The 24,930-nt window shown below is 40.8% G+C and overlaps 1 protein-coding gene across 2 annotated transcripts in view; it reads right to left on the bottom strand.

The window, feature by feature from the left end:
* Positions 1–24,930, bottom strand: part of LUZP2 (leucine zipper protein 2) — a 446,738-nt gene that overhangs the window by 59,666 nt on the left and 362,142 nt on the right. For both annotated transcript variants that reach the window (XM_014573955.4, XM_075927755.2), the window contains 2 exons: positions 11,385–11,459; positions 7,028–7,192 (listed from right to left, as the gene is read on the bottom strand). In XM_014573955.4, coding sequence (XP_014429441.1) covers positions 7,028–7,192; positions 11,385–11,459 — 240 coding nt within the window. The remainder of the gene's footprint in view (positions 1–7,027; positions 7,193–11,384; positions 11,460–24,930) is intronic.

The following is a 24,930-nucleotide window of genomic DNA, read 5'->3' as shown; positions in this document are numbered from 1 at the left end:
GTAAACTAGGGGGCTGTACCCACTATTCACTATGCTTGCCAATGCCCCCCTCTTTCTGGGGGTAGGTGTCTAGCCGGGGGGAGGGTGCAAGAGTAGGCTGGGGATAAGTGTCTGGTCAGAGGGGAGAGAGCAGGAGTGGGATGGAGGTGCAGGGTCTCTGTGGAAGAAGCTGAGGCAGAGGTCAGGCTTGGATGACAGAGGGGAACTGATGTGACCCAGCAGGGTGGAAGAAGTCTCGTATGGCGGAGGGGACCCAGCTCCAGCAGTTCCTCCCTGGCGCTGCAGCCCCCTGAAGTGTGAAGTCGGAGCCGGAGCAGCCCATGCCCAGAGGAGATGGTGCTGAGGCTGGCCACAGCAAGTGGCTGAGGACAGAAATGGCAGCAGGAGGATGCAGATGATGTGATGATGTCACACTGTCGTCCCGCAGGAAAAACTTTTTAAAGATATAATGAGGTATTTTTGTCTATTTAATCTTCCTCCCCATATTCAATGATTCTGTGACAGTTACAGGTAGAAAATACCAATTTAAAGGCATACCAAATATGCACACAACAAATGCAGGTCCCATCTACTCTGTGCTTGCGATCCCCAGTGCCTTCTCATTGTTACTCATGGTTACCCTGTTCCCTGGCAGGTGCCCTTTGCATCCACTCTCCCCAGGCCTATGCCTGCCCATAAGAGTGCCACAACTACCCAACTCCCAATTCCACTACTGTAATCAGAAAAAAAGACAATAATCTGTTTCCATAACTGGTGTTCTTTGATATGTATTTCTCATGTCCATTCAATGTAGGTGGGTGCACTCGCCACATGCACTGGTACCACATGATTTTCCCTCAGCAGTATCCACAGGGCACCAGCTTCAGTGTCCCCTGAAGTGGCACAAGCCGTGCTATACAAGACATTGCTGTACCCCGTCCACCCTGAGTTCCTTCTTGCCTGAAACTTGCCTGAGGAAGAAGGTGGGGTGCTGAATGGAAATGAGCACCCTATCTCAAACAACACCAGCTATGGAAATAGGTAACTGTCATCTTCTTCATGTGCTTGTTTATATCCGTTCAATGCAGGTGACTCCAAGCAGTATCCTTGGAGGCAGGTAGAAGTTTAAGGACATGCCAATAGCAACACAGTTCTTCCAAACCCAGCATCATCTTTGGCCTGCCATGTGATGGCATAATGGAATGTGGAAGTACATAGTGAGGACCATGTTGCAGACTTGCAGATGTCTTGGATGGGGATCAGAGCTAGGAAGGCTGTCCAAGAGGCCTGTGCGCTAATGCCAATGGTGGCAGTTGCATCCCTGACAGCTCATAATAGATCCAGATGCAGGAGGTAACTAGAAAGAGAAAAGCATCCAAGAGGAACCCATTGCTTAGGCCTTGTCTGGAGCAGAAACATTGGCACTTCCTGTTCTGTCTGGTGATGAACAGATCCACTTGGGGAGTGCCCCACTTCTGACCACTGCTGAATAGTGGATGACTGGTGCCAGGATGCAGAATGGGACCACAATGAACCTCTAAGCCCTTCCAATGTGTGTCACGGGGAGCATGGTGCCAGCAAAGGGCAGTGATTTAGGAAGCGAAGATGGTAGATGGGAAACCTGTCTCTCAAGTGGTGGCTGGACTGTGGGGAGTACCAGTCCTTAGTATGCTGAAAGTGCCAGGGGTGCATGCATCAAAAGGTCTATGCCCGACTACCGGTGAGCCATGTCTCAAGTCTTCAAGCCATCTCACAGCACGCAAGGACCTTGTGCCAGGCTGAGGGTCATCTTTCTGTTGGTATGGGAGGGAGGAGTTGATTTCTGGTGTGACGCCCCTTTGGAGTGGGTGTGCTGTCTGCCAGGACACCCAGGCAGGTCAAGCATGGGTTTTCCCCTACAAAGGGGACTAGCAGTAACTGATGTAGATGGCATCGGCCATGAGATTATGTCTTGGGCTGCTTGAAAAGCGTCCAGGATGGACAGCATATGGAGCTGAGCATAGCTACCCAGATTAAGTGGCTGTCAGCAAGTTGGACTCCTGTGGGGTGAGGGCTGACTCCATGAGGAGAGCTTTTAAACAAATCTCTTTCTCCTTGGTTCATGGCTTGAAAGATTTACAAATTCAGCAGTTGTCACTAACTTGGGATTCTCTCAAGCATCATAAACATTTGTCATGTGGTTTGCTGATGGGACTGCGGCAATGAACACATGCCTTAAAGCCAGGGGTCTGGGGCATGCTCCTGCCCATGGCAATGTCCATAAGGGACTTATTAATACTGGAAAAACTACTAAAAATAAACTTCTAAGAGGGAACTACTTATAAGTAAAACAACTATTAAAAATGAGAAAAGTGACAGCAAGGGCTGTAACACTAGCACTCCAAGTACTTTCATTGGCAGCAAGAAGGAACTGAGAGCGGAGGGGTCTGGCAGTGCCCTATATATAGCGCAGCATGTGCATGCCACTCCAGGGGAACCTGTAGCCAGTCCCCTATGGATACTGCTGAGAGAAAAATCTTCTGGCAACGGTGCACATGGTGAGTTCACACACACATGTTGATTGAACATAAGCAAGCACTTGAAAAAGAACTATAGCTTCTCTAGTGTCCAAAAGGGGAAACTCTAGCAGTTCAATCAAATTTCCTGACAAAATCATAATGCTTGTGATATTACTACTAGTTGTGGCAATGGTGTATGTTACTACAGAAAAATTAGCTATAGTCTAGCCCAATATAGATTTTCTTAAGCTGAGGCAAGGAAACTTAGTATCCCTGTGTAGTGTTTCCTCCAAGTTGTCCTGTAGTGTTGGAAGGGTTAATGTTTCCTTCCCTATGCATGAAATTCTCTGAGATTTCATCCCTAAACTGATTCAAGTCCTCAATTCATAGAAGAGCCATGAATTTCTTTTCCAGGCAGTACTCTTGGGAAAAGACACCACAGCACTATCCAGCCAGCGAATGCATATCTTCTTCTTTTTGATGTAACATCTCGCAGATGTCTCTTCCATGAGTCTGTCCCTGAAGGTACAGATTTTCTTTGCTTTTTTTATTTAGGATTGTCTTAGATGTTGTAGGGGCTACCATAACTCATGACTGCCAGCTATGACCCCCTTAGAGACCATACTTCAAACTAAGAACTGCTGTAGCAGAGCAGAACTCTGCTCCAGAATTTGAGAACTCTCACAGCTCAGGCTTACTCTCTAGATGAGGTTGTCATGAATCCACAGATTGTTCCTTTGGTTGTTTATTTGCAACGGCAAATGCCCTGACCACTTACACACAAGAGTATTGGGCGTGTTATTTTCAATGGAAATCTCTTTAATAAGAAAATATATTGATTGAGGTAACACAATGTATCTTTTTCCATGTTGTCCTTCATAAAGAAAGATAAATTCAATCAGTCTGTGTTTCTTCTTGTTCTTGCAATTTTATCCTTACCTGCTCTTTTTTTTTTTTTAAAGCAAGGGAATTTTTGATCTGGAGAAAATATGGCAAGAGCAGCCCTCACAATAGAAACGCTGGATTTATATTATTGCCCTCATCTTATCCCAGGAAGAAAAGGCAGAAATGGTAATGCAAAAAATGTCCCATCTATAGAACTCTGACTCTGATTTTGAATGTCCAGTTCAGTAAGTGGGAAGAAAAGTCAATCCGTGACTATTTAATTTTTATCCTCTCGGCTTAGACTAATACTAAGGATGTGTATTACTGGTGAGATAGGGTAGGGTAATTTTTGTTGGAACTCTGAATTGTCCATTCAAAATTGGATTCCAGACCACCAAGTCATTTAATGTATGGCACCAAATGGAGTTCACATGGCAATGTTTTTTCAATTGCTGGGTTTGAAACATTTCCATGACCTAACTGTGAAAATTTCTATTTCTGACTGTCGCAAATCCCCCACCCCCATCCCCAAGCTCGTGTGGGAATGGGTCCTCGCGTTAACTGCACTGATGCCCCACTCCCTAGCTTTGCTCTGGGCTTGTCCCTTAAAGGGGGTTAGGTATCGGTCTACACCAATGCATTTGGGAGAGACCAATCTACCGCCCAGCAAGCCGCTAGTTTCCCCCTGGTTGGGGGGCGAGTCACACGAAGTCTGGGGTGGGGAGGCCTCGGTGCCCCTCGTGGGGTTACTCACAGCTCCTCTGGGTCTGTCGTGAGTGTTGCTCCAGGGGGTGACATCTTCGGCTGTCCCGTCTTCGGGTCCGGTGCGCGTCCTGGGGTCCAGACCACTCTTCCCCTGGTGTCTCAGTCCCTCGCCCTCGGGCGACCTCCCTGGCGCCTCCACTGACTCAGTGTCTCTGGTCGCCCTGCCACGGCACCCCCAGCCAGTGTCTGCTCGTTCGGCGTCTCCGGCCGCTTTCCCCGCCGCTGCTTGCTTGGACGCCCGGACCTGCTCCGGGCTCCCAGCTGCTTCCGCTGCCGCCCAGGATTCCTGACGGCTTCCCCCTCCGTCTGGCGTCTGCGGCCATTCGCCAGGATGCCCACGCCTGCCGCAGGCTCCCAGCCACTTCCGCCCCTGACCAGCTGGTCCGGCCACCTTTTAAACGTGGTGCGCGGACCTGGGTGCATGCGCCGCACCGCCGGGGAAGCGAGCCGGTTTCCACTCCCTTCCCCCGGCTCTTGGGATTGTCCATGGGAGGACCCAGGGACGGGGGCACCCCATCACACTGACCAATACTCCTGAGCTGTCCAACTCCATAGCTTGTTCTCAAATCAACAATCTCCACATAAACCAAATCTGTGCATAACTATTAAAATATTTGATTTTCCTGTTGGCAGTGGCAAGAGAAGCAATCTTCTTGCCACATCTCCTTGCCTATGATAATGTGACTCTCAAAACATTAGGAGGCGAGATGCCAAAACCACCGTATAATTTTGTAATGGCCAGCCATTGACACAAATGTAGAATCTCCTCATCCGTGTTCTTTAATAGGAACTAAAACCAATTCCAGAGGCTATTGTCCCTGAGTGGTATAGACCACATAATATCAATTTTAATTTGCAAGTAGTATGTAAATTTGACATTTTTTAAAGCAATTTTTCAAGCTGGATGAGTATCCTTTGAAGCTAAGGTATTTACCAAGCAAAGCGTCACATTTTCCCCTGAAGGTTGGACTGATACTTATCGAAAGTGACAGGATTCATGAGTATTTTTCCACTGAGGGTCCCTATCTTTGAATTAAAATAATGTACATGCACACAGAATTAAATAACCTACAGCGGGAAAATGCAGGTGAGAGTATGAAGGAATGAAAAAATGCACTCATATATACACAAACACGTAGCTTGGGTTAGTTAGCTTGTAAACAGAAGACAAAGTCAAGGACTAAATACATAACAATGGATGTTTTTTATGAAAAGTCTTCACATAATTCAGGTGCAGAGAGTATAATTCTGGCCCAGGCTGTGATTCTTTGACAACCTATTTCACAGTAGCAGATTTCAGTGGTTTTATAATCATAGATAATGCACAGATTTATAATAATGGCTTGTCAATGGGTGGAACAGCAGGACTGAGACCCATTATTTTCTCAGACATGTTCTCGGCATGTGCCAAGTACAGAGAAATGTGAACAATGACTATGGAAGAGGCAATAATGCTTTTCATATTCAAATATACTCCTGTGGATGGATGTACAGAAGCCTACCTGTTCATGTTTTTAGACAGAATTGCTTGGGAAATACTGACATAAATTAAGGTTTTATATATAGAAATATGCAACAAATATAGCATTTATAAGACTGGAGAGATAATCAATTGCATGTGGATTTTTTTCCCGAATCCAGAGCCTAGAAGTTCTTCACTACATATTTGCACTGCTTTTATTTCCACTTCCCTCGAAGTCTGCACTGCATTCACTTCTGTAAAGTCAATGAGAGCTGGACAGCATCAGTTTGATGTCTGTGACACCACATCTGAATTAGCCAGATGCACAGTGGCCTTTTAACCCCATTACGAAGTAATAGGTTTACACATTATTTTCACACTGAAGCAAAGCAGATATATGAAACTTCTACTGGTAGAGTAACAACATAAAGAACCCTTTAGATGCAGTGTTTCAGGAAAAGGTTCTCCTAAGATTCCACACTCTAAGCACGGTGGAGCTTAGTCTGTTTGACCTCCAAGAAAATCTCAGGATACTACAGGAAATAGAGTAACGCAGTCTCTTTCTTCATAATTAGCACTGAAACAGACCCCTCACCCTATATAGGTTGGACCTCCCCAAACTGGGACTCCCTCATCCAGCAACATTTGTGGTCTAGCAGGACCATGGGTGTTCCCGGATCAGGGAGACCTGATCATAATGTCCTGATCATAAAGTCCTAATTCAATAATTATATTCTGCCTACTGAAATTACTCTGCAGCTTTAACTGAACATCTATAGAGTGGACCCTGCAGAAAGCACAGTCACTAAAGAAGAATCAGTGTCAAGAAACCCATGTTTTTCCAGCTCTAAATCCAAGCTCTACTCCCCGAGACCACATTGTCTCATTTTTCTTCCACTCATGCCTTCTTCTCCCAAGTCCAGTGTGCTTTCATTTGTATCCCTCAAAGAAAGTCAATTCTTCTTCATGGCCCCCATATGTAATCAATCAGCAGACTGAATTAAAACAAATAGATTCTCTTCTTTTGAGTCTCCCACTGCATCTTTCATTTCTATCATTTATATTGGAAGACATGAATGGTTGTAATAATTTTTTGCCATTTTTCCCATACATCATCAAATACTATTTTCAGTGCCAAGCAATTCATATAAAACCAATATGAATTAATATAATTATTATTGTATTCACAAGCCCACTGTCATTGAAAGCAGGAGCCATTTCAGAGGAGATAGACAAAATTTTGTTCACTAAGAAAAGTAGCTGGTTTTCAACTTTTTAAATATAATATTAGTGACATCAGAAATAGGCTTAGAATTATCTTCAAAATTCATCTTAATCTTTCAATGAATTTAAAATCCTCCTTAGTTCCACTTTGATGGCCTTACAGGATACACTTGCAAAGCTGTTTTAAAAATAAATGGGGAGGGGGGAATTGTACCTTGGTGTTTGTCACTTGAAATGGAACTTTTGAGTCATTTGTAACAGGGGCTGTCAGCTTCTCAGTTGGTTTTGAAGGGATTATATTCGTAGCGGGAGGTTGATTGTGCAGAACGGAAGACAGGCAGAGTTGTACAGTCTCCTTCAGAGCTTTCAGCTGTGACTCCTGGGGAAAATGAGAAGTCATCAGCTCTTAAAGATAGGCTATATTGAGCAGTTCAGTTTGTTTTCTTTCTGCTCTGAACCAAACACTTGGCAACAGCTGTAGGAATCTTTTTTTCTTATTAAAGCAGGAAATTAAAGCAATATACCCTTTACATAACTGACCGATGGGTTAGAGTATGTACATTGCACATGAAACAGACTGGGAAAGTCAGAGTAAACTCCCTTCTATTCTCACACAATTTTACCAAGATGTCTTTTTTAAAAGATCGCTTATATTCAAGAGAGCTAAGATGTAATCTACCAAGCATCATACAGTTTACAGGGCTGTAACATCCTTTGTACGTAGGTTTGCTGGAGAGAAGCAGACATTCATTTTGTGTTTCATACAGACAGAAACATAAATATAGACATACATGTGTGTATGTGATATTGTAACACTCATTCAGGATATTTAGTATTTCTGCACAAGTGTATTTATTGGGACTGAAAGATTTTCTCTCACACAGACATAGTTAATAATATATTCATAGATTGGTTAGATTGGGAACACTCAGGATCCAAGAATTGTGAGTGGTAAAATGAGCTGCTGTTCCCAGAATATTTAGGTAACACTTCCTATAATTATACCAAATAATTATTGGGAGTGTCTCCAACTATTGTAAGAACAGCAGCTCATTTTACCACTCACAATTCTTGGATCCTGTGTGTGTGTGTGTGTGTGTGTGTGTGTGTGTGTGTGTGTGTGTGTGTGTGTGTGTGTGAGAGAGAGAGAGAGAGAGAGAGAGAGAGAGAGAGAGAGAGAGAGAGAGAAAGAAAGAAAGAAAGAAAGAAAGAAAGAAAGAAAGAAAGAAAGAAAGAAAGAAAGAAAGAGAAAATTCATTCTCCAGATTTGGACAGAAAAACTGAGTATCCTGAATGAGTGACAGAATACTCCCAAGGAGTTATGGTATAACATTCTTATAGAAAGGCATGCAGACTCAGACCACTCCTAGGCTGTGTCTAGACCACATCTCTCTGTCGACAGAGAGACGTAGATTAGGCATTTCAAAATTGCTAATGAAACAGGGATTTAAATATCCTGCGCTTCATTAGCATAAACATGGCCCCTGCTTTTTTCCGAAATGGAGCTTTTTTGAAAAAAAAAACCCAGCATTCTAGACACTGATCTGTTGAAAATAAACCCTTTTTCGACAGATCCTGTAAACCTCATTTTTTGAGGAATACAAGATCTGTTGAAAAAGGGTTTATTTTTGACAGATCCGTGTCTAGACTTGCTTTTTTTTTTCCGAAAAAGCTGTTTCAAAAAAAAGTGGAGGCCATGTTTATACTAATGAAGCGCAGGATATTTAAATCCCTGTTTTATTAGCAATTTCGACGTGCCTAATCTACATCTCTCTCTGTACATCTACACTGCATGGCTATTTTGGGATACCTCCGGTATTCCAAAATAGCTACCCTGCATCTACACAAGCCACCCATTATTTCAAAATATTTTTTGAAATAACACGCATGTTATTTCACCATCCTTGTAAACCTTGTAGCATGTTATTTTGAAATTTGGCACTGTGTAAATGCACCAAATTTCAAAATAGTTTTGAAATAAGATACACAATTTGCATAGCGCAAATTGCGTATCTTATTTCGAAATTAGGATGCTGTGTAGACGTATCCTGTGATAATGGGGGCCAGGTAAGTATCTTATGCAGACAGATCCAAACATACTGTAACGGGTAAAAAAAAATGAGAGAGAAAGTAAAAGCCACACTACAATGCAGGTATAACTGTGTATCTATAGTAATTTAGCTGTTTATATCTAGTGCCTTTAGCACTGCTAAGCCAAATAACCAAGAACAAATATCCTGAGATTTTTTTCCTCATTTTTAAATATTCTGATAACTATGATGTGCTTTCCATTAAAGAAGAATAGAACTGAGCTATCAGACCCACCTTGCTTCTAACAAATTAGAACCTAGAGGTAAATCACATAAAGAGCCCTGTTTGGAACCCTGAAGAGCACAACTTGGGTTTTATTCCAGGAAAAAAAATCCAGTGTGAAAAATCCTAAGAATGTCATGAAGAATTATTGCAAAAGCACTATTCAGATCAGAAAGATGAAAATCATAGAAACAATACATGGACTGAAGACAAAAAAAGAAAAGAAAAAAAAAAGAGGACAGAACAGAATAGTTTTCCTGTTTCCTTCCTGTGGGAAAAAAATCTGTAATTCAGTGCAGCGACTGCATAGACTTGCCAGAATAAATAAATAAAAATCATCCAATAGGAATGCATTTTGCCTGAGATGAAGGGCTCATTAAAGAGTGAAGGCTTGATCTTTGAGTCTAGTTCATATTTTCACAGTACAGGGATTGACTTGGGGTGGGCAAGGAACAAAATAGAATTGTTTTATATCATCTTTCCACTCACCAGATCCCCAGGCTGTTGAAGGTCAACTTATAAATCTGAAAAGCCCAGGACTTCTTTTATAGAGGACTGTGATGGCACTAAATACACTCCAGCCAAAACCCTTCCACACAATATATCTCCTACACTAAGTTTCTGAGGGGCAGTTACATAAAGCAGGGAATCACTGGCCAATTAGGTCAGTTACAGGCTTCCTTTATACCATCAGAGTGGCACAAGGAAATATATCTGGATCCAGCTTCAGATTTTGGCTGATATTTGAAGTATCTGACTGTGGTTCAAAATAGGCAATATAGCAGCTATAGAATGCTATCCGTTTCTAAAGCAGTTATATTTCCCAAACCATATACTTTGTTGTGATCTTTCCTCTCCTCCAGACACTGTGTGCACCAACTTTGTGAGATCAGTATAGTAAAGCATTAATTTGCTGCAGAAAAAAAGCCTCCTAGCTCAGTGGAAGGAGTATAAACAACAAGAGTCACAGAAACCCAAAGATTATCAAATAAAACATATTTAATAAAAGACTTTAGCATTATGCTCAGTATTGTCTTATCTATTTTTTAGACTCCAGTTTTTCTACCTTCCACCTTCCCATCCTCCCCACGTCCATATAAGCTTAGCTTAATGCTTTGAGAGAGAATGCAGAGTGGTCATCACATTAGCTGCCATATCAACACAAGATGAGCCATAGGAAAAAATCAGGCATGGCCAAAACCCCAAATTCCTGTACCAAAAGAAAATTCTGAAATTTATTTTTTGTTCTGAATTGGAACAAGTAAAAATTTCACTTTGGGGAAAAAAAAACCCCTTATATTTTATTTTGATGTTACTGAAATATTTATTACAGTAAGGTCAAAAGTGTTTCATTTTGATAAGGTAACAACATTTCATTTCAACGTGATCAACTCAACTTTTATACATTATATACTTTAGCTGGTTCTTGATTTGCTTAGTCATTCGTAATGTTTATTCTAACTAGTGATTGATTAGCTTGGTTTACTCAATTAGAATTCTAACTATATTCTCATGTCTCAAAGAACATCTCACAGAACATTAGGCAAGTTGCAAACACTGGATTAGTTCTAATGAAAATATTAGGTCTTTTGCTCACAATGTGTAAGACAGTGCCTGACTTGTGTAAGCATGCAAATAGAGCTTGGGAGGATTCAGAGAAACTCCAAGGGACAATCACAGTTCCACACTTGTGGAAGATCAATTATTGCTTCCTCCATGCTCCCCAAAGCACCAAGAGAAGGCAATCCATCATGCAACTCTCCGTAACCAATAACTGACATGCAGATCTAGCTGGGTAAACCGAGGGAAGAATGCCGCACAATCTCAAGGGATAACTAGCTTGCAAATTTCCTCTATGCCCCCAGGAGGTGAGGGATGGACTGTGGCTCAACTATTCCCATAGGGTTAAATACATTTCAACTTCATCTAGCTTGGGCCCCATGGCTCAGGGGTAAAATCAAGCCCAAAAGTTGACCAAATATCAGCATCTCTTTACTGCAAAGTAACCTTAGAATTTTATCTGAATTTCCCAGATATTTTACCTTTAATCTTATTGATCACAATTGTCAAAACTCCATATCTGAGTTTAACTTTATGCACTGATAAGTTCCACTGACTTCAGTGGGACTACCTCGAGTACATTAAGTATAAGTCTTTGCAGAACTGACGTCTTAATTTGTATTTCTTTGTCAGGATACACTGTAGCATCCACAGCTAAGAGCGCTAAATATCTTCACAACATCCAGATACATTCTTACTTTGTCAAGGGCTGCCTTTTCCAACTCATCTTTTGCAATTGCTAGCTTTTGCTGCAGATCTGTTAGCTGTTGTGCCTGTGAGAATAAAAAAAAAAAAAAGTAGTTGATGTAATTTACAATACAATCATTTCCCCAGTAATTTTGCATGCTATGCCTGCGAGAGAGGTAAAGGTTTAACTTTGAAGATTAATGTCAAAATTACCAAACCCCAAGGGTTATTTTTTACTGAGAAATGTGGTTTATGTGGGAACTGGCCCCAATCCTGCCCTACTTATGTCAATAAAGTTTATTCATTAAAGGTGTGTCTAGACTACATCCCTCTTTCAGCAGAGGGATGTAAATTAGACACTTCGAAAATGCAAATGAAACCGGCATTTGAATTTCCCATGTTTCATTTGCATAATGGCATCATGGCACTCTTTTGAAAAAGCGTTATTTCGAAAGTGAAACCGCAGTCTAGATGCGGGTCTTTCAAAAATAGAAGCCTTTCTTTACAGGACCTTTCGAAAAAGGCTTCTATTTTCAAAAGAACCACGTCTAGACTGTGGTTTCACTTTCAAAATAACGCTTTTTCGAAAGAGCGCCATGACCCGATTATGCAAATGAAACGCGAAAAATTCAAATCCCGGCTTCACTTGCAATTTCTAAGTGTCTAATTTACATCCCTCTGCCGAAAGAGGGATGTAGTCTAGACACATCCTAAGTGCAGTGGCAGTAGAAAACCTTCCTTCCTCTCCCAACCCCCAGGAAAGCGCACGTACTGTGACAGGCTGCAGAGTCTGCTCTCTGCTAAATACTAGGTTAACTTCAGTTCTGCTACTCCCTCCTCTCGTGTATGGCACAAGCAAGGATTATAGGAATGGCTGTTTGCAAGACAGAGTAGGGTTCAGATCCAGCGGTCCAGACTTGCATCCCAGCAGAAGCATTTTTCTCACGAAAGAGATCTAGGTAACTTAGATAATGTTGTGTGTGTGCTGAGTCATTTCACTGGCTTACAACTTAAATCAGTCTGCCTGAGTTTCCTTAATTAACAGCAGTAGTGATATTTTTTCCCCAAAACACTCAGTGCAATTCAATAGAATTTTGCCTGCTGAGAAAGAAAATTCTGGTAGGGAATTGAACTTAAGGAGTTAAGAGGTCCTAGCTTCATATGGTTGTGCCACCTACAAACACATGCTATGTAACTGAAGAGTTGGAGGTTTTCATTTTATTGTCTCGCTTGAAAATATAAACAGTTCTGTACTTATTTTCAGTGTTTATGAAGGAGAAAGGAAGAAAGGATATTGGACCAGATGGCTATCTTTTCCATCTGAAACTAATGTGGCATTGAACATTTCTTGAGTATGAATAGCTCTGTAAGGTTCTAATCCATCACTTATAAAGGATACCAAATTTTAGGCCTTTGTAAGATGTTTAATCAAACAACCCGTTGCTAAAATATGGGTACATCTAGACTGCAAGCTTCTTTCGAAAAAAGCTTTTTCGGAAGATCTTCTGAAAAATTTTTTTTCAAAAGAGTCCACACTGCAAAAGTGTATTGAAAAAAGCTATGTGCTTTTTTGAAAGATAGCATCCAGCCAGCCTGGATGCTATCTCACATGTAAGCAGTGATTGCTATGGACGGATGGCCACCCGGGCACCTGTGCTTTTTCTTCTTCCCTCTTCTTTCAAAAAAACTCTCTCTTCCACATCCACACATGCTTTTTTCCAAAAGAGCTCTTTAGGAAAAGGTGTTCTTTCTTGTAGAATGAGGTGTACCACTGTTGGAAAAACTCCTCTGTTCTTTTGATTTTCTTTTGAAAGAACATGATTGCAGTGTGGACACAGGTGACATTTTAGGAAAAACAGCCATTTTTCAAAAAAAAAACCTGTAGTCTAGATGCTCCCTATATTACTCATCTATCCCAGAGATACCTCGGTCCAGATGTTGATTTAGGATGAAACTTCACCTATTGCTATAATTTCTCAGAACATAGTTTCTTGAACCATCTTTTAAAGCATGCGACACACTCACTATCAGAGATAGAGTATTGACCTATATGGACCATTAGTTTGATCTAATAAGACAATATCTCTGTTTATTAGAATAAATATGGGCCTGATTCAAAGCCCACAGAAGTCAAAAAGTTATTCCCGTTGATTTCAATGGGCCTTTGGCCAATGGTTTATAAGCAAAAGTCTGAATAAAGATTGAGAAGCCGTTCTAAGGGTTCAACCCTGCTTTTATCTTTCACTGAATATAGTCATTGGAAGTACTCACAGTAAGCTATAAACCTGACAGTAAGTATTTTCAGAATTGAGTTTTAAACTGAGTCACCTGATGTAGTTACTTGAGAGAACTTCAGATGTGAGTAACCACATCATATGTATTCTTAAATTTTAAAATTACTCATTTTATTTTTAACATGTGTATTTTAACATTGTAGGCACAAAACTCCTTAAGGATTCTTCTTAAAAATAATCCAATGTTCAAAGATCTTTAAGGTATTAACATCAGGCACTCTAAAGTCAGGAAATGCAAGAATTAAAACTGCTTGTGCAACCTTAATTCACTCCTTGTGTATCCATGCATTATGACACAGTCTTTAATTACTCCAGGGGTCTCAAACTCATTGCCAATAGACCATCTATGTCCTGAGCAGTTCCACTCTCTGGCCCATGCTGCAATCAGAGTCCCTGTAGTGCATGTAGAGACTAGGAGGGAGCGGGGTGCACTGGTGCCAGAAACCTGTAAACTGTCAAGTGACGTGTCCCCCATAAAATGCATAGGAAGGTAACCTCCCCCCCCCCCCCAACCCCACACATGTTTACTCGCTTATCTTATCGGGGGGAAATCCTTCCTTGCCTGACATATGGCAACTAGCTAGATCCTGAGGATGAGAGAAAGAACCAGCCAGTTGGGCAGGCAAAAGAAATAATGACATGAGAGCCCTGGCCCTCCCCATCTGGTCTCATTTCAAGCCATGGCCATCGCTAATACTTCAGAGGAAGGAGATGAGATAAAAACAAACAGCCCAGAGCATAGTGGGGGGAGGGAGGAAAAATCCCTTCCTGAAAGGGAAGCAGTTGGTCAAAACCCTAAAACATGAGCTTTTAGTAACAGAAGACAGAAGTAGGAAGTAACCGCTGACTGTTGACTATACCTACTATCATGACATGAAGCTCTGATGTACAACTGCAATCAACATTTGCCCACCTGTCAGGACCACTCTTTTGTCTGGCTTCTTGAAGGATTCTTCTCTCCTGCACCTGTCTACCACCCTTTGCTTAAGTTACTGAGCTCCTTCAAGCAGCACGCACATGTCAGGTCAGGAGGTGCAGGCCTACCTTGGCCCAGCGAGTGCCTGCATAGCTCAGCACAGACTCATGGAGTCCATGGAGAAAAATTAGTGGAAGCTCAGCACCCAGCAGCAGCCAAGTTCCCCTGTTGTCCTCTCCCTGCAATGCTCCCCCCGCCCCGAACATTCTAATCTACATCTCTTTCTCCTCCCAGCATTTCCTGCCACTGCAAAACAGCATTTTTGGGGTGTTCAGAGGCTCTTGGAGGCAGGGAGAGGAGTGGCGGACATGGCACATTTAGGGCAGGTTGTGAAAATTCTTATTATTAGATGCTGAATGTCTGACGTTCACTTTGTATTATTGAATTTCCTTGTATTTCTGTTACTCCAGTCTTCAAAGTCATCCTGATCTTCCTGTATAATGTTCCAATTCTCCTCTGTATTGACAATGCCTCCGAACCTTGTAGCATCAGCAGATTTCATTAGCACACTCCTACTCTTTATGCCAAGATCATTAAGAGAAATACTGAATAAGATTAGTTCCAAGACACATCTTGGATGGACTCTATGAGCAACACCCCTAGTCTGATAATTACCTTTCAACACAATCAGATGCCTTTTCCACCTTAGCAAGTCCCCATCTGCCTGACTGCTCTTGTACTGATCCCCATCGTTACCATTTGCATCCATCAGTTGAATTATTCTTTCCCTTCAAAATGTGTTCTAAAGCCTTGCACACCAGTGAGGCTAAATTTACACATCTGTAATTGCCTAAATCGTTTTTGTTTCCGTTCTTAATTACAGATATGATGTTAACTATTGTCCAATTATAGACAGATTTATTAAAACTTATTGCTATTGGACTAAAAATCTCATTTTTAAGGACTGGCAGGATGCAAACCCAGGTCACCCAGCAACAGAAGCCTCCAGACTACCACTTGGCAGCTGCTGCAATCCAAACAGTCCCTGCAAACTGCAGTACAGGTACATACTATAGGCAGCCCTGACTAGCAGTAATGCTAGAGGCTTCCAGTTGGCCTGCTGACATAATAAAAAATTCACAGGGTGCATCAGAAAGTATCCAAGTATCAATATGAATATCTAGCAAGCTCCCACAATCAATTCTGCTTCTCTTGCTTTTAAACTCCTGGCATTGATTATGATTCTGACTTGTATTCAGACCCTTGTTCTGGATCCAGAACCGACACAGATTGTGAGATCTGGTACTGAACTGGCATCTAAAGGTGTGTCTACACAGCAGGGCTTAACTTGAAATAAGCTACGCAAATTGTGCTATGTCAATTGCATAGCCTCTTTCGCAATAGCTTATTTCAAAATAGGGAGCATCTACATAGCACTTTCGAAATAGAGCACTCTTCTTCTGGCTTCCCTTAGTCCTTACACAATGAGGATTACAGAAGCTGGAGTAAGAAGTCCTCCAGCTTGACAGTATTTTGACACTATTTCAAAATAACTGCCTGCTGTGTTGACATGGACTAAGTTATTTCGGAATAGAATTAGTTATTTCAAAATAGCGTTGCAGTGTAGATGTACCCTAGGTGTTTCAGAGGGGTAGCTATGTTAGGGTATGTCTACACTACCCCCCTAGTTCGAACTAGGGGGGTAATGTATGCATACCGAACTTGCTAATGAAGCCCGGGATTTGAATTTCCCGGGCTTCATTAGCATAAAGCCGGCGCCGCCATTTTTAAAAGCCGGCTTGTTCGAACCCCGTGCCGCGCAGCTACACGCGGCACGGGCTAGATAGTTCGAACTATGTAGCCTTTCCGATCTATCTGTACACCTCGTTCCACGAGGCGTACAGATAGTTCGGAATAACTACATAGTTCGAACTATCTAGCCCGTGCCGCGTGTAGCTGCGCGGCACGGGGTTCGAACAAGCCGGCTTTTAAAAATGGCGGAGCCGGCTTTATGCTAATGAAGCCCGGGAAATTCAAATCCCGGGCTTCATTAGCAAGTTCGGTATGCATACATTACCCCCCTAGTTCGAACTAGGGGGGTAGTGTAGACATACCCTCAGTCTGTAACTGGAAAAAAACTTTAAAAAGAACAAATAGTCTTGCAGCACCTTAGAGACTAACAAGATAGATGGTATCATGAGCTTTCATGGGCACAACCACTTCTTCAGATGGAAGGTATTTAAGGGGTCAGTCTAGTTTTCAAATAAATAGCACAGAGAGAAGATGGGTGGGGGAAGAGGAGGAAACAGAAGGGAAAGAAATTGTCAATTAGAGTGTCCATGCTAAATGAAGCTGATAAGAATACTTAGTACCTCCTTTAAGTACCCTTTGTTTGTTTGTTTGTTTTTGTCATTAGGCTGTGGAATGTAGAGGGCCATCCAGCCAATGTCTTTGTTTAGACTTCTGTTGACCTGTAAGTAGTTTGAGATCAGACTTGAGTCCCACCCCAGAACACTGACAATTTCCCTGGAGCACTTCTAAACCATGCAAATGGCCAGTCTAGTAAGAACATGGAGACATCAAGTCATCTCATACCTGGAATTTCCCAAAGAGCACCAGAAATGCGTGTATGAGTTGACCATCTCCAGGAGGAACTCCTCACATTGGGAACACCAACATTTTCGGGGGGAGGAGGGATTAATGTTGTTTGCAGTTCCTCTACTGCACCACATTCTATTCCATTGATCAAAGTAAAGTAGATTTTGTAATTAGTCTTGTAACAGAAGAGGTCCTAGCCTCAATCGCACACCTCTTAGAACGAGGAAGTCCAGTGCTGATTAAACCTTCTTTAAACATTTTTCTTTTTCTTTTTTTCACCATGTTGCCCTCTGCACAGGTCCAGGGACATGATGATCATAAATCTTGTGGGAATTTGAATTCTAAAATCAGGTGTGGTTCTCCATGTCATGACTGGCAAGGTTGCGGCCCTGAGGAACACTCTTGGAAACTGGCATCCCAGGACCCTGTATGTGACATCACTGTGGCCTTCCATGCATCTGCCCAGATAAGCTGGGTTGGCAGAGCCACCAGACAATGGAAACCTTCACAACATCATTTGGGGGCAGCTATAACTTGGTCAGTCTCTACAACCTACAAACTGCTATTGGCATATACTACCAAAAGTCTTGCCCAAGAGATTATTTTGGCAGCTGCCTTAGAGGCTCTCAAAGGGCCTTTTGGACCCACAAAAATCCATTGGTTGTACCAGAAAGTATCCCAACAATGTGAATCAAGACAATTCTGCTTCTGAACTCCTGTCATCTACTTTGGCTCTGGTCTTGGATTCTGACACCTGCTCTGGACCCAGAACCCTGAGAGGAGTTCTAACCTTTGATCCTGACCTTGGCCCAAAAATTGGAACTCAAGCAGCTTGAGTTCTGCCCTGGGACCCTGACACACACACCAGTTGTTTCAATATTCTGAAATAAAAACTATCTGTCCACTCTGCCCCAGATAAGAGCGCATTAAGCTTTTAATATTTTTACAGTAAAACCTGTGTTATCCGGCATGCTCGGGGATTAAGGCATTCCTGTTATCTAAAAATTCCATTTATCTGAGGGTCCCATCAACCTGGGAAAGACCAATGGACAATAATAGTAAAACTCAAGTTTTTAATATTGGTAGTTTTGTAGTGTGAGGCAGTTGGTCTCACATTTTTATTTTGAGTTAAAGATGATTAGTACTTCTTAATTAAAAATTGTTAAGCCAATCATGGTGAATCAAGCCAGGCCTGTGCACCTGAAGATGTGACAGTATTGTGGCTGGGGGCAATGCCGGTTAACAAAGTTTTCTGGTTAACAGTGTGCCGGATAACAGAGGTTTCACTGTATTTCACCTCAGATGTGAAAATTTTCATTTCTAGATGCTCATTTCCATCACTTATACTGTCTTCATGCACCTATTCCATACTATCAAAAGAGGGGAAATAGCCATTCTTTTGGGGCTATACGTAGATTATCTTCAGCTTTTTTCCACATGGAATGCTATGGCATTCCAATTTCATCCTTCCTTATTTTCTTTTTATTTATAATTTAAAAACCTTCTATGTATCTTAATTTTCTTGGCAAAAACTAATTCAGATAGACGTTTAGCAATTCTCACTTTACTCCTACATTGTCTAACCTCCACTATTAAATTTTATTTGCTGGTAGATCCTTTTTGAATTCCCTATACAGGGTAGCATCTTTAATTATGCATAATTAGCTTTTTGAGACAGTTAATCATCCATCTGGATCTTGCTGTTTTTCCCTACATTTCCTTCACACTCATGCCCCTTCCTCTTGTGATACACATTTCAAACAGCTGATCTGAAGAAATTCTAAGACTCCTCCACATTTAAGTCACTAATCTATTCAGTCCATCTGACTAACTTATTCCCTTAATTTCACAAAATCTGCAATTTTAAAATAAAAAAATCAGTTAACCAAAATCAGCTTAACTATCTATTCATTTAATTTAAGATGAATCAACTTATGATCACTTGATCGAAGCTTATTTCCAATGACTAGCTCTTCTATAACTTTACTTTGTATAAAGTAAAATGTTCTGAGTTTATGGAGTACAGATATCATTCATCAAAAGGAGTGCTAATATTTATCATAAAATCATTTTGCAAGCAGCCATTATTTAAGCAGTACACATTTACTTGGGTATATTTGTAAAATAGCAGCTTGGGTCTGATTGATTTACTTTTATGGCTGAGTCTATCATGTGAATTATTTTGCTTCACAGACTATTGAACCAATAGGCCAATGGTATCAATCCAACTGCTACAAAATGACATTAAGCTCTTGCACTAAAAATTATTTTGTATTGAAATAATGGATGGTTCATTCAGCAGCAGTCAATATTAAATATCAGCTCTCTCTTTATTCTCCCATAATTTTACAATGACCAAATTAATTATTTTGCTTTTTTTTCAGAATTCTCTATTAAATTCCACCCCAAATTGTACAGTTTTGCTGCTACTTTGAGCTAATCCCTTGAAAAACTTTTGAGAATTAACATAATCCAGACAGTGAGGAGAGACTAAGGAAAGTACACAATTGGTGCTAAAAATGAGCAAAACTATTTTAATACCGAGTTTATTTTTAAAAGTTCTAAAATTCTATGGAGACTGAACACAGCTTAATGCTTTTTGTTCTATTTTTTATCGGAGCTACTTTGAGCTGCTCTTCCCAATGATTACTGTAATGGAGAATTTATGCTGGTATTTATAATCTCTTGCTTGCCAGTAAAAGAAAAGTTTTAACTATGCAAACTATAAAAGCATGATACTGTGAGGCACATAAGACCCTCACCCTCTCACTAATGTCCATAATACTGAACTTCTGATAGGATTCAGCACCTTGAAGAATCAAGCCATTATAGAGGAAAAATGAAATAACTGCATTTGAATCCCCAAAACAGCATTTAGAATGCTTACTCTAAGTGCCAGAACTTCAAGCCACTCAGTAGCCTTGTATTCCTTCTCACTCCCAAACTCCCACTGAAATCAATGTACTCATCCTATTTCTCTGCAGATTAGCTTAGAAAAAATGCCTACATTTAAATAACTATCTATAAATACAAGAGAGAAAGAAATGGCTATGGGCTAGAGCGGGAGAAGGGAACCTAAGGCCTGAGGGCCAAATGCAACCCCCGGCTTACCTGGATCTGGGCCCTGTGGCTCTCAGCATTGGGGAGTCCATGCTGATAAGGGGTGGGGTTTTTTGTTTTGTTTCTTGCTTATGTGCAGCCCCCAACTGATTTTTCTGTAAGCCAAAAACAGTTCTCCACCCCTGGGCTAGAGTCTGATCTCAGTTACACAGATAAAAATCCAGAGTGGCTCTGGATCAGAATAAGGATTTTGGTGTCACTGACTCTGTGATGTGCCAAACACCGCAAAATAAGCCTTATTGTCCTTGGCACAATGTCTTTTTTTTAAACAAAGTTCTATAGTCATTGTGTGTGGTATATCCTATTTAAGGTTCTAAAGAGTCATCTCGCTCTCTCTCAAATTCAAAGCCATACAGAAAGCAATAAAGGCAATATACTTTATGATCTTCAGAGGCTAGATGTGTTATGCTTTCAGAGACCAGTCATAATACCTTAGATGTGTTAGTGTGCTCACTGCAAAATCTAAATTTTTCACAAGGGAGACAAATTTTTCACAAGGGAGACATGGAACAAAGGGCATACGTACATCACCCAGATATATATTCACCTTCTGGAACATGGAACACTGCATGTTACTATAAAGCAGCTCACGCAGCATCTAACAAGCCATCAACATTCAAGGCACATTCCAAAGACAGCCCCTTCATTTTTGTCCTCAAGGAAGGTAAGCCCACAAGTTTCTCCTGCAGGATGTTCTCATTCTAATCTGTAGCACCCTCTGCTTCAGAGAAATATCTAAATCATATCTCAGAGTTAATAAAATATTTGCTCAGAAAAAAAAACCCAAACCCCAAAAAACAAAAAACCACCACCACCACCATCAAAAACAAAAACAAAAACAGTTCTCTCTCTACTTCTCTATCCATGGTTTCATGCTCCTGATATTAAAAAAATTCACCAAAATCATGCTACATCCCTTTGTGGAGAGCTCTGGAATTTGCTATGCATTTATAGTTTCATACAAATTGGCTACGTCTACACTGGCATGATTTTCCGGAAATGATTTTAACAGAAAAATTTTCCATTAAAAGCATTTTCAGAAAAGCGCATCTAGATTGGCAGGAAGCTTTTCTGCAAAAGCACTTTTTGCGGAAAAGCGTCCGTGGCCAATCTAGATGCGCTTTTCTGTAAAAAAGCCCCGATCGCCATTTTCGCGATCAGGGCTTTTTTGCGGAAAACAAATCTCTGCTGTGTACACTGGCCCTTTTGCGCAAAAGTTTTTCGGAAAAAGACTTTTGCCCGAATGGGAGCAGCATAGTATTTCCGCAAAAGCACTGACAATCTTACATGAGATCGTCAGTGCTTTTGCAGAAATTCAAGCGGCGAGTGTAGACAGCTGGCAAGTTTTTCCGCAAAAGCAGATGATTTTGCAGAAAAACTTGCCAGTCTAGACACAGTCAAGATGTACGCCTTCTTCACAGAAGACACAGGCAGTCCATGAAGTGGCTCCTGTATAGTCTCTTCCCTTCTTATACCCTACCTCTTATTAGTCATAATTTGACAAGAGCTGCTCTAATGGTTGAACATGAATGTTTCCCGGACTATAAAGAATGTAAACGCATGTCAAATCTTCCTCAGCTGTGTAATAAGATCTTGGATTTTGTATATTACCTGGATATTCTGAAATAACTCATGACTATGATTCTAGTAATATATATGAATATTTTTTCCTGCATATTATATTATTTGGAATTGACATTTTATGATGTCTGCCATTCAAAAAGTAATTTCTTCTAAATCTGGAAAGAGGTCTCAGATGTAACTGAAAACCCTGTGTCACAAACAACAGGTTGAAACATAGCAATCTGTACTGAACTGGTGTCTTCAGGGGTGGGGCAGGACCAAAATTTCAAAATATTTCACCCATATGTAGCTAGAAAGGGCTAGAAAGATTCCCCCCTCATTTTAAAGGGACTATTCATGTATGCCATGACCAATGCATATATACGTTTTGGTAGGATCAGTGCCTTATTCAGGACATGCAACATTAGGTTTACTGATGATGTAATTATCACAAATTCTACTTAATTAGGAAACGTTCAACCATAAATGGTGTTTAATCACAAGTTAAATAGGTGTGAGATTTTGAGTTCTAATTTTTAATATAATACTTAAATATTTAATTTTTTACAAAAGGTGAGTATCCTTTTCTTTTCTATATTTTTGGTCTTTTATTTATTTTAAAAGTGTATCTTCTAGTTTGTACAACTGTTTAACTGGGAAGAGACACAAACATGAAATGAATTGTTCTGAAAAGAAGAATATAGTCTTTTCCCTTTCTTGACACTATTTTCCTCTTAGAAAATAGCAATTCAACAAATGAATTATATTTCAAGAATATGCAAGGAACAAAGACAGAAATAAAACTGAAAACACGAGTCCTCTCAATTGCCTTGCAGTTTATCCATTTTCCCGATGCTTATTAGTACCTCTAAACTGTTATCTTCCTTAGTGACCCTGGATTTTCACTCTAAGGCCAAGTCTACACTATGTTGAATTTATTAAGGTTGATTTCTTACCTCCCAATTTCATAAAGTCAAAGGTGCATGACTTCAGCTGCCCTTAAAGTTGATGGAATGGACTTGGTAGTGACTCGTTGTTTAGAACATCGACCTTGTGTGGCTAAATTTGACCTAAACTTCTACTGTACACCACGCCTAGGCAAGGAATCTTGACCTCCATGGCTTTTAGTCAAGAAAGTTTCACTTTCCTCTTCTTAAGAGGTTCCACAAGAGACTAACAAACTCTCTCTCCCTCTTTTCTTTATTTTGCTGTCCATTAAAGAAAGTATGTGCCTTGGGCTTGCCCTATATCTTCTTAGAGCTCTGAATTCCCATTTGTCACATAAGATTTAGGCCTGAGCTTGAGGCAGTTTGGATTCCTCATGGTACAAAAGTTTTTTCGGTGTTTTAATTAATTCTCCACATAATTCTTTTAGCTATCCTTCTCTGCTGGACACAATTTTGACCCTGATTCAAGCAAATTCACTAAGTGGCAATTATTTGGAGACATCCATTTTCCTTTGAAGCCAAAGGCAAACACTTCCTGATTTCAGTGGGAGTAAGTACAGACACCTAGTGAGATTTGAGAAAACTGTGAGCTTGTTTAGCAGTAAAATTGTTGCTTCTGCTTCCAGCTTTATCTAAATAATCTTGTCAAACACTGTCACCAGTGGGACTCTGGACAGGGTGGAGCCTTGGTCAGAAGGGGCAGTGCTACCCTTACTATGTGTGCTGCAAACCTGCTCCTCATAGCTGTCCAGAGTATGCCATGGCTAAAGCACTCCAGAGCTCTAACTACCACCACTGCTTCTTGCCGGGTCCCGGGGCAATTGTCCCTTCCCCCCCCCCCCCCCCCATCAGCGGGCCTACCAGTAACTCAGACTGACTATTAAGCATAGTATTGACTTGAAATGTAAGTCTAGACCATTAAGGCCAGCTCAAGGGTATGAGAGAAACCTTTTAAATTGGATTTTTCAGTTCATTAAAGACATAATAACATTTTAATGCTCAAGGCTATATTATGAGTAGCTCTGTAACAATACGTGAATATGCAAGGTACTAAGGGTTGAAATTATACTCAAATGTTGGAAACTTGTTTTCCCCAACAGTTTGTAAAACCATTAAAGGAATAGAATAGGCGATGGTATTTTCTCTGCTTCAATTAAAATATCAATCTTTATTGCTATAGATTAATGGTGCTTTCAGGGATAGATGAAGTTAATCATGACTGACTTGATTATAGAAACATTACAAATGTGTATAATGATTTTATATATATATATATATATATAAAGTGGATATATCTGACTATATCCCTGAAATCTTTATGGCATCTTTCTCCTTAGATTTTGAGCTCTTGAAGGCAGGGAACATCCCATGGTATGGGTTTTGTTCTGAGATCCAACATAATTGGGCCCAATGCTGTTTCAGTTTTCAGTGTACAATTGTAGTACTAATAGTAGCTGGGGGAAAAAGAAAACATACAGAAAGCAGGCATTGAAGAATGTTAGTCTGTGAAACTGCATCACAATCTTCTTGCCTTGACATTGAGAGAACCCTAATATACACTATACTTTACTTTTAGGGAATCTGAGATGCACTGAGAGAATGGAGCACCAATGGAAATTTCTACTATTTTCACATTTGTTGTTCCATTTAATACGTGCTATATTGACTTATATCCATTCTACTTTTGTAATCAGAATGTTGTGTGGGACCAAGTCAAACACCTTACAGAACTCTATATTACATCCACACTGACCTAAATGGGAAATATTTATCAATGAGTTCTTCAATCTAGCAGAGAAAGGTATAACATGATCCAATATTTAGGAGCTGAAGCTAGACAAATTCAGACTGGAAATGCTGCACATATTTTTACCAGTGAGATTAATCAATCACTGGAATAATTTACAAAGGGTTGTGGTGACTTTTCATTGTGGACAATTTTAAAATGAAGGATTGGATATTGTTTTAAAATATATGTTCTAGGAATGATTATGGGGAGCTTCTATGGCAGGGGTTGGCAACCTATGACTCAGGAGCCAGATATGGCTCCTCTAGAGCCCCAACTCAACCCTCCCTTACCTCCCCACCCCGCAGCAGGGAGCCAGTGCTGGTGCTTCCC

This window comes from Pelodiscus sinensis, chromosome 5, assembly GCF_052426305.1.
Source record: "Pelodiscus sinensis isolate ZL-2025 chromosome 5, ASM5242630v1, whole genome shotgun sequence".
NCBI lineage: Eukaryota > Metazoa > Chordata > Testudines > Trionychidae > Pelodiscus > Pelodiscus sinensis.
Note: the sequence above shows the minus strand (reverse complement) of the source record. Positions and strands in the feature narration are given on the sequence as shown.